This window comes from Hippocampus zosterae, chromosome 13 (genome assembly GCF_025434085.1).
Source record: "Hippocampus zosterae strain Florida chromosome 13, ASM2543408v3, whole genome shotgun sequence".
In the NCBI taxonomy this organism is placed as follows: Eukaryota; Metazoa; Chordata; class Actinopteri; order Syngnathiformes; family Syngnathidae; genus Hippocampus; species Hippocampus zosterae.
In genome coordinates this window covers 5,805,556-5,816,263 of record NC_067463.1, presented here as the reverse complement: position 1 = coordinate 5,816,263, position 10,708 = coordinate 5,805,556, and the positions used below count along the sequence as shown (strand labels likewise).

Below are 10,708 nucleotides of genomic sequence, written 5' to 3'. Positions count from 1 at the left end.
AGGTGACCGAATGGGATGGACGCGAGCGGAAGCGCGAGCGCAGTCTGGACGCGAGCGGAAGCGCGAGCGCAGTCTGGTTGCGGTTGGCCCACGGCGAACGATGGGCGGCGGGGAGGAGCGAGCCCCGGAAGACGAGGGTCTGTCCCTGGAGGAGCCGGAGCACTCCTCCCTGAGCCCAAAGAGCTAAGCATCCTCTGCACACACTTGCCGACACTGCGACGACGATACAAGACACCCCGAAGACCGACGAGGACAGGTAAGACTCCTCCAAAACACGGGACTCTTGCTAAAACTTACTGTTGCATTTCGAGAGGGATCCATTCAACGGTGTTTTCTGTGTTGTACTTTGCAGTGCTGTCCATTAGAATGTAACTTGTCTCTACCAAGCTACCCAAAGTATAAGACTCATAATGTCAAAAATCATGATTTAGTATCAACAATTGTAAGGGTGGGCTTTTTGTATCGGCCCCCCTCAACCTTCGAGAGAAACAAAGAAATAATAGATTGTGGGTTTTATAATCAGCAGTTGCAGGTTAAATACTATTATGATCTTTATGATTATCATTCCCTCGTGGTCGTATCTATCTTATCTATATCAATCAATCTAGCACCCTTTTTGAAAGTGAGAACTATATTCTTACATGCTGATGAACGCAAAGTGCCACCAGTTGGACACACTTCTGAGAGAACACATGTACCGGTACTCAGATTACCTTGAATCATGTTACAGTTCTCATCAAAATGAATGATATTAATGCATGGCATGCAAAGACACTGATCAAGTTAAGAATTTCTCATAGCGATTCAAGAAACAGAAGAATACCAACATGCAATAATGTTCTAATTTTCAAATAATCGCTCCTACGACATTCCGAGGAAATCACAATGTCCTCTCACTCGGGAGCTCTGTTTAGAACAGGCCTGAGGGCCACTCATGTGCCTGCGGGCACGAGGTTGGTGATTTCTGGCCTAGTGATTAGCATGTTTACCAGACATCCATCCGGTATGGAGTTTGCATGTTCTCCCCTTCTCGGGCGAATTTTGTCCTGGTACTCTCTCTCTGCCTTCCGGCTACATCGAAGGATAATTACAATGGCAGCTTGCAAACCAAATTAAATTGCAAATTATCAATGATAGTCCGATGAATTTTCCTCTGATCATGTCAATCAAAACAATGTAGGCACAGTAGATGTTTCATATTCAGAAAAAACCCCCAGATCCAATGTTTAAGCTGTGTGTGACACGATGACATTCGTACTGGTTTGTGTATTTGTGTATTTGACTTTCTGCCACATTCCAAAAACATGCATGTTAGGTTTCAGTTACCTGGCGGTCGATATACCGTACACTCCATGGACTGTAGCTTTCTTACCTGCATGAGACGAGAACATACAAGCAAAGACGTTCAACTTTTATTGTGTTTCCGTGGTTAAGTACGCGTTAAAGGTTTGCACGTAAACAATGCGTACACATGCGATGAGATCAATTCTGAGTAGCGTCGTACATATTGATCATAGATGAGAGCAGCATCAAAACCTCACTTTGAAATAGAAGCATCAAAACATTTGCAATGCTGCGTTGCTTTTTTTTTTAAATTCGATTGCGAACTCCCAGATGTTGGGAGGCCCGCCTGAAAGGGAGAGAGTGTAATTACAAGACAGTGCAAATGACCTGTTGCCCCACCCATGAGTCTCCTCTAGAACATGGTGTTTAACACTGTGTGTGTGTGTGTATCTAAGACAGACTCCCTCCAAGGGAGACGCCCGGTCCTGCCTGTCATTACTGACAACGTACGTGCGCCACACTTGAGGCCCGAAGGCACCCGGGTCCACCCTGTCTAATAAGAGTAAGCATGTTTCGCATCACACGTGGCTTTACCACCTCTACCGCACATGTGTTCCAAGGCCCCTTCATGTCCACTCCATATGTGGTACATCCAGGTCTGCCCTATCTCACGTCCAAGGCATCTTGGGCCACCCAATTTCTCCTCTAAGGGCCCAGCTACATGTGAGATGTAAGGCCCCACCTGTGGTCATAAACCTCCAACATGGCCAGTCCATTGATAGTTCCAGTCATAACCAACCGCAGCTGACCGTTCTTCCAAACCCGATGGATTTCGTCTCAACAATTTGAGGTCAGGGGAACAAATATGCGGGAACACAACCCAAACATTTCAGCATGTTCAGAGCTTGAATATCGACAAAAAAAGGAGAAAACTTTCTGGAGCCTTCCACGAGAGCTCCGCCTTTTGACATGACTTTTTTTTGTCACTGCCTTTGATGGAGACAATCCACATGCTGCCAGGAGGTAAATGAGTGGGGAGCTGTCGTAGCATGTTATTACCGAGGCCCCAAAATGGAGGCCCAGCCCTGGTTCTTGTGGAGTATAAAACACAGCCTTCATCCGGGCTCTCTGGAAATAGCCTGGTTGAGTGCAGCCGGCCAAGTTATCCATTACGCCGTGTGGACATGTGGAATTGCTGTTCTTGTTTTTTTTTAAAAGTCATTTTTCCATCACCACTCATTCCCTTCAGAGCACTGGCGGGCACGCTGGCCGGTGGGAAAAAAAAAGACTTCTCTTTGCTTCCCGTCAGAGCAGACTTGCTTGAACACTGCTAAAGAGTGATGCCATGTTTGAAAGCATATTTCCCTCATGGGAAATATTGTGATTCTTCCGTTCCAGGTTACACTGCAACCATCCTCAGACCTTTACAGGCTGTACAGGAAATCTTTCAATTACTATGTTGTGTTTTATATATACAGTATATATATATACATATATATAGAGTGCAAAAAGAAGCTAACTTAAAAAAAAAGCAATTTTTCCCATAATGCTTCTGAAGTCCCAATTGTTTGTATTTTTGCTGCTTTTTCAACCACATTTAATGAGATTAAGGCCCCATCATGTCCATTTTTCAGGCCATCCAACCCAGTCGACCCTATTAACAGGGAGACAGGTGGAAAAAAAAATCTTCATATTTCTTCATTCAAATGAAATGCATTCAAGTATTAGGCAGTTGTGAGTGATTTTCTAATTATTTTGCATCGCTAGACACGACGGTTCCCGGCAACATAGACGTTACATCACCTCATGTACAGCGGCGCGAATGATCTTGTGTTGTTTGCACGCGGCCGCCGTTAATCAACTTTGCGACTCCTCCCCGCCTGTCAAACGTGGTCATTCGCAGCCATCCATCAGCCGCACCTCACAGTGTACAATCCACGATTCTCAGACTGATCGTCATTTGTCCCTCCCTCCCAAAATTGATCGGGAGCAACATGATACCTGTCTATTTCTATCCCAATTCTTTGCCCGGGTGCCATATTTGTCCACAAGTAAACATCCCATTGTCTATGCATCCTAAGTAGGCTCTCGGTTAGGATTGCTATCCCCAGAGCCATTAGCAGTTAAAGGCGCCCTTTAAAACCTTTTAGATGTGAACTAATGAAAATGTTGAAAGTGGAGAACGTCGTACGCTTGATGTAGGACTTCCATTGGCCATTAAGTGGAGCACACTGAAAAACATTGTGATTGTAGACATCTTACAAACGCTTCACTTCTTGCTCCATCCACTCTCACTCGATGTTTAGAATTGGACAACATGTGGTAGGACCCAACTGGACCCAACCGGATTTTTTTGGGAAACCGATGGCAATTGCAAAATTTGACAGAATAAAATTCCAATTAAGCAATGAATCAACCAATTAACTCAAAAATATTTACTGTGAGAAGAAAAAAAAATATCTTTTGGTCCTCAATGTTTACAACAATAAAGGTTTGACTTACAGGCACAACATTTGACTGTTTGAAAATATTTAGTTCCTTAGTATTAGTTTTTCCAACCATTGGTTAAAAAAAGCAGTCACTTTTTTTTGGGGGGGGGGGTGTTTTATGGTGTAATGCATTATGAGTAAAAAGGGAAAAAATGGGCAAAGAAACCACCGGGTGAATTTAACGGAGCCAATATCTGCTGATGAAGTCTTCTGGCCGATTTGGGCCCCGAATGCACATAGAATCGAATGATTTTGAAGCGCAAGAGTCTCTTAGCTTCAATCGCCCGTGTTATTTGCAGTCTGCAGCTGAAAATTATTTGACCCAACGTGGCGCCGATTGACATGTAGATTTGCAGATGACTGAAAATAAGGAGGAACGTTGAATTTATCACAGAAACACAAATAGTCACAGGCAAATGGAAAAATGAAAGCGGACAGATTTTTATAAAATAATCTTGGTCAGAGTTAATTTTTTATTCAAAACAATAACAAAAAAGTACTGTAATTGATTGAACCAAATAAAGAATGCATGGAATTCCTGTTGCAGTCCCTCCACCTCCATTCAGAGGGGTCCCACCTGTGAATGGACAGAGCAGGAAGCCATGTCGTCGTCCCAGGCGGATAGCATGAACCAAAAAATGGAAGGCGGTGCCGGGTCCAGCGGTGACAAAAAACCCTGCCCTGCGCACACGCCAGGCTCAGGCGACACCAAACGGGGCTTCCGCAAGAGCAGGCACAATGACTACGTCAAGATCTCCATGAAGGAGCCCGAGGTCAACCGCCTGCCTCCGGAGTGGTGGAAAACGACGCTTCTCTTCTTCTATGCCGGCCTCAGCCTGGTTCTGACCACGGTGGTCATCACGGTGGTGCACGAGAGGGTTCCGCCCAAAGAGAGCATCCCGCCGCTGCCCGACACGTTCTTTGAATACATCGACAGAGTCAAGTGGGCCTTCACTGTTACGGAGGTTAATGGCATCGTGCTGGTTACCATTTGGTTCCTGCAGCTCTTCTTCTTCAACCACAAGTGAGAAGCGTATGCATACCGAGATCTGTTTCAAATATGTTGCTATCACCTTTTAGTAATGTTTCGCCTGAGATTTTTGTAGGCCGGCAAATAAGTATTTTATTAAAGTGTTAGATGTTGCACCTCAAGGTGCCATCTTGGGCCATCATAATGTGCCATAATATGTCCTTGCTGGTCCTGAGCTCCTTGATACCGGCATTTTAATTATTCCAAGAATGAGATCAAAATGTACAGAGAGGCTGCATTTAGCCGTTACTGCGAGTGACTGTCTGAGAGCGCCAGGAGAGCAGAGACTGTTGGTGTTTTCAAAAGTAAGATCAAGACTCACCTGATGCTGTCTAAGTTAAATACCGGTATATATTTTTTCCTATACACCCTAAAAACAGTTTGGTAAAAAAAGAACCCAAATTCGGTCCAAAAGTGACCAACTTTATAGGTCATATAATTTTGGGGCTCAAATGAATAACCCACGAAATAACAAAATTTTTTGTGTTCCTCACAAAAAGTAGCATATCAGATGTTTTAGTTTTTTGTTTTTTTTTGGATAAAATATATTTTATAAATAACAAGCAACTTAAAAGTAAAATGTCCAGAAAATGTTCCCTGCAAATTCCAATACTGTCCATGTTTTGTCGCTTATTAATAATTTACGGTAAATGTTGCAGGTCCATCGTATGCCGACGTTACTTTTTCCTCCTGGGCACCTTGTACTTGTACCGCTGCGTCACCATGTACATCACCATCCTCCCTGTACCCGGTATGCATTTCAGCTGCGCTCCCAAGGTAAGCATGACACAAACCCTGGAGGTGTCAGCAACACCAACAAGAGAAATGGGGCTTTTTTCTTCTGTTATGCATATCATTCAATTCATGCGTGAACACGAGTTGCCGTCTTAGTATTCCAATGCAAATTTTCCATGGCAAAATTTCCCAAATGAATGCAGCTCTTTTGATGCATTTACCTTGTCCGTTCTCATTTCTCAACCGATTCAAGCCATTCCAACGTCAAACTCGTCAGCCCGGCAGACATTTGCTATGTTAGCATACCAACTGGCACGGTAGCATGTTAGCATGAGAACACTTCTCATTCGAAATAGTGGCTGTACACATGGCAAAATATCAAACCGTTACACCAACCCCTAGCATGTTGGCTTTTTACCATTAATTATTAGAAATAATACCGGACTACAAGGCAAAATGTCAAACCCATATCAGTCTGTCTGAGCGCTTTTTGTACTTTTATTCACGCGATGTTAGCCAACATCAAGATGTAAAACCCCAATCAACCCGCCTCTGGAGTTTTTGTACTTGTGTTGCGGTCTCGCTATTGTGAGCATAAGAACTGCTTGCATTTCGTCAACAACTTCAACCTCACTGGCTTTGCTTTTCGTCAGCTGTATGGGGACTCGTATGCCAAGTTCCAGCGAATTCTGAAGTTGATTTCCGGCGCCGGCCTGTCCATTACCAGTTCTCATATTATGTGCGGAGATTTCCTGTTCAGTGGACACACTGTGATGCTCACCCTCACTTACCTGTTTATCAAGGAATGTGAGTCATTTTTTATTTTTCTGCATTTATGTATACAGCATGTGTGTTACTTGCCGTTTGTGTGTGTACGCCTATGTACGTATGGATGCACTTTCAAGTGTTTACTGACTGGGACAAACTGAAACACATGTAAAAAATGAGAACAGTTGCTAGGAGCTGCTGTAAGGTCACACTTGCATTTTAACCCAACCGAGCTACCCCACCTCCAGATCCTGACGTCACAAACCTGTCAACGCCTCTTAAATGCACACATCCGACGCACAAATACTACAGCACATCATGAATTTATTATGAAACCAGTTTATTTCTTCGCATTTTATTTTATTAGTTTTTTACACAATACTGTATACTGCTATATTTGAAAAACATGTAACAAAAAGTGCCGTTATTTGGTGGGGTGTAACGAATTAAAGGCATTTTTAATCAATTTCAATGGGGAACATTTATTTTAGTTTCAAACTTGGTCACAGAATGAATTAAACTCAAAAGTCACGGTCTCACTCTAAACTTAAAATGAGAGAAAATTATTCATTTTGTTTGGCGTCACTCCTTTGCCGTGTGGTGGGCTTCCCCCGCAGACTCACCTCGCTCGTTTTGGTGGTACCACTTGATGTGCTGGCTGCTGAGTGCCGTGGGCGTGGTGTGCATCTTGGTGGCGCACGAGCACTACAGCGTGGATGTGGTGGTGGGCTACTTTGTCACAACGCGACTCTTCTGGTGGTACCACAGCATGGCCAACACACAGGTAGGTGTCACATCTCGACAACTAGTTTGCTATCTTGTAACATTACATTTGTCAGTTCATTTTTTATTTTTCTGCCGTCCTGTTCTCCCCCTCTGCGCAGTGTGAGTGCTCACCCAACAACTACTTCACCAACACCTGGTGGAACCCGCTGTTCAACTTCATGGAGCGCAACGTGAACACGCCCGTGCCGCGCGTGTACGGTTGGCCCATCAGCTGGGCGCCCGCCTGCCTGAAAAACCCTTGTAAGAAGTACTCCATGATGGTACAGAGCACACGTGATGAGTGACAGACTCAGGGGAGGGGAGGGGGGTGGCAGTGTTCACCAGACAAACTTGCCAAGGAGGTTAATTATGTTTTGTCTGTGTTTTTGCTGTTGTAATTTAAAACGGCTGCATAGTTGGCTGTTTCTCAATTTGTGCGCGTGTGTGCGTGCGTATTACCGTAGATATTCTTCTGCCAGCTTCTAGCGCAGAGGTGGCATTTGAAGTGCATTTATAGTGACTTCACTTCCTAAAGTAAACTTCCAAATTAAAAAAAAAAAGTTCAATGAGCGGACCTCACTATGACTGTCACAAGGTGCCTTTGTCCAGTGTTACCCAATCTTTAAGGCGCCAAGACACACATTTTACATCCCCAAAAATCTGATGCCTCATGACAAGCAGTCAGCCAATCACCAGGGGGCGAATGCATGGAACAAGAGTGCTAGCAAGTCGTGCTGGGAGAAGAAAGCGCAGCAAAAATTGGAGATGAGGAGCATCATGATAAACTACTCATCTGTTGTCTTGACTTCGTATTTGCAAAACAAATGTTGACACAGTTGGCCATTTCTAAATTTTAAATGCTTTGGTACAATTTTAGTTCTTTTTATTTATCATCAGTTACTCTTTCAGAGTTTAGTCATATTTACTTTGCACCGGCAAAGGCATACAGATGTTTTCCTTGCTTGAGGGAAATTGTGATTATAACGAAGGTTACAATATTACAATATAGATCAACATAATCATGATTATCATTTTGGCCATAAACATGCAGCTCTAACTCATGCCGTAGCATCATTCAAAAATGTACCCCAAAGTATATAGTACTTTAGTAGTGAATATGAAGTACTTCCTGAAATAATGTTGATGTTTGGCGGTAGTAATTCACGTTCTGTCACTATAAGCTGCCAGCAAAGATTGATGAACAAGGTTACATAATTTGTAGTAAAAAAAAAAATTGGATCATTTTGCATAGCACACCTGATGATTTCCCACAACACACAAATGTGTTGTGGCATAGTGGTTGGGAATCACTGCCTTAGTGGGTTCAACTTTAGTTTGTGTATGTGTGTGCGTGTGAGTGTGCCGGCGCTCGCGCGTGTGTGTGTGTTTACCAAAACTGCCTTTATGAGTTTTTATTATTCATAATAATTAATTAAACTTGATTTTAGAACCTCTCTATTTATGTGTATCATCGATGTGGTATTTGCCTTGTATTAAACTCAATTAAGAACACTTAAGTGTCTTATTTGCACTTGCGAATTAGCCAAAACGTTAAAAGTCCCAGGCATGACATTGATCTCTTAGATTTTTCCTGAGCTGTATATTGTGGCCACAATTTAGATTCTCCCTCACAACTGTGACATCTCTGGGTGTTCATGAGCCGCAATGTTTTCGCTTCCTTTTTTCACGTTTTTTTACACTGTGATGCCATAGAAAAGGCTTGACAAACAAACTGTCCTGGACCAAAAATAACATGTTCAAAATAGTGTACGCGACCAGCACCTGTGTAAATTTTTTTTTTAACTGCCATCGATATGAATATATGGATCTGACATTAGTTTTGGATTTGCGTGCGTACAATGACGCTAAGCGAAGGTCTATGCTTTCTTTCACCTTTGAAGGCACAGTCGCCCCTGCCAACATGGCCGCCACATTAGCATGCTCTTGGTCTGCTCTATTTTACCATAAAGCTGTTTGGCTACGACGGGAAATCAGAGCAAGCCGGAAACACCCGATCAGTCTTTGTGGCTAAACGCGAGCCAATTCTAAAACTAATTGACTTTGAAACACCACTGGACACGATTTTCTTCTCCTATGACAATCGGAGTATAGTGAGTCCGATTCCGGACTCGAAATCTGTCCGGGTTGGTTCCAGGTCCCTTAAATCGAGGTTAGCCTGTATGAACATGAATCGTTCCTGGACAGTTGGTTATATGCATTGAGGTATGATGTTGCATTTTAAACCCTATATTGTCTTTTTGTCAGGCGCTCCATATCTGCTAGTGTTGTACCAGAGAAGTGAGGGCAGTTCCATGACTGAGGATAGCGCTACGCAGCCGACGGGAGATAGGGTCATGCTGATAGGGCTCAATTCTTTGAACCATGAGGGACAAGCGCTCAGATGCAAGTCGTCGGAAGTCGCCAGCCGAGCCCTTAGCATGACTCGGCGCGACGACGGCTCTTCCTGTGCATGGAGGAACATTACCAGTCTGGTCAGGAGACTCATGTACGGTCACTGCGACACACGCATATGTGACCTCCCACGTAGGGAATTTGGGGAGTGTAGTTAGGCTGTCATTTGTGATTCTTTTTTTTTTAAGTCTTCGAAAGTCATGTACCTTCCGTCTCCTTGGTACTGGTGCGTGCTCACGCATTCAAAAAACTTGCAATGTTGGGTTTAAGACTCGAAATAGATGCACTGACAATAAAGTTGCATCCAATTCAATTGTAAAATACAAGAATAAAATAACCTTCCGCTATTTGCAGGCAATAGAAACTGAGCAAACCCATGAATCAGAGAAACCACGAGTAATTTTAAAATGGTTCTCATTGCCTATATAAGTCATTCAAAGCCGTGATTTCCAGTGTGTTACGTTCCCCGCTCGTGGGACGTGTGCTCCATAAAAGCATCGAAACACAAACGGCATTTTACAAACAAGTGTGGCACTTTAGGAATTACCAGTGGATTCACCAATGGAATCATATTTTATTAAGTATAACACATTACATGATAATCACTTTAGACCACTTTAGAGTTGTTGTTGTTGTTGTTTTTGTTTTTGTTTTTTGCAGCACACAATTTTAATCATTTCTGATATATCCGTAAGCCTGCTGGTGCTATTTTTTAAAGTACTGGCCATGGAGAGAGAAGTATTTTTTGAGGTTGTACTTCGGGTGAAAAGTTTGCAAATCACTGGTTTAAAGCGTGAATAACAGTTCAAACTAATAACTGGGTGAGACTTAACAGGGATAGAATGTATTTTTTTGTTTGTTTGTTTGTACTTGTGTATGACTTCTCGCCCCAAAGTCATCTTGGACAAACTCCCAACTCATCCCCAATCCTAATGAGGACGAGCTATAGAAAACGGATTGACGGCGAGAGCAACAATGATCAACAGAATTGATCCGAAGTGACAAAAGTGTTGAACCATTTCCACTGCGGTGTCAAACAGCAAGCAAGATTGGTCAGTGAAGATATCAGAGCCATTTGACTTTGAATTCCTTCTAGTGTCTGTCACATGACCAGTGGACCATCATTTTATTGGCCGGATAATGGTTGAAATGTGAAAATGGATTTACTCTCTAACCTGTGCTCTGACTGTACCATTTCATTTAGAATTTGAATGACGACTTTGAA

General features: G+C 43.1%; 1 protein-coding gene across 1 annotated transcript; it reads left to right on the top strand.

Annotated features, from left to right (window-relative positions):
* Window positions 1-51: 51 nt before the first annotated feature.
* On the top strand, window positions 52-10,690 carry sgms2a (sphingomyelin synthase 2a). The gene is made up of 7 exons (XM_052084498.1): window positions 52-256; window positions 4,321-4,797; window positions 5,463-5,580; window positions 6,192-6,345; window positions 6,924-7,090; window positions 7,191-7,332; window positions 9,337-10,690. Exons 2-7 carry the CDS (start codon window positions 4,376-4,378, stop codon window positions 9,639-9,641), a joined length of 1,308 nt encoding a protein of 435 aa, XP_051940458.1. The 5' UTR covers window positions 52-256; window positions 4,321-4,375; the 3' UTR covers window positions 9,642-10,690.
* Window positions 10,691-10,708: the final 18 nt, after the last annotated feature.

Coding starts and splice junctions, on each gene's coding strand:
- sgms2a (XM_052084498.1), top strand. CDS start 4,376: ATGTCGTCGTCCCAGGCGGATAGCATGAACCAAAAAATGGAAGGCGGT. Junction 4,798..5,462: donor CTCTTCTTCTTCAACCACAA/GTGAGAAGCGTA, acceptor TAAATGTTGCAG/GTCCATCGTATGCCGACGTT. Junction 6,346..6,923: donor TTACCTGTTTATCAAGGAAT/GTGAGTCATTTT, acceptor CTTCCCCCGCAG/ACTCACCTCGCTCGTTTTGG.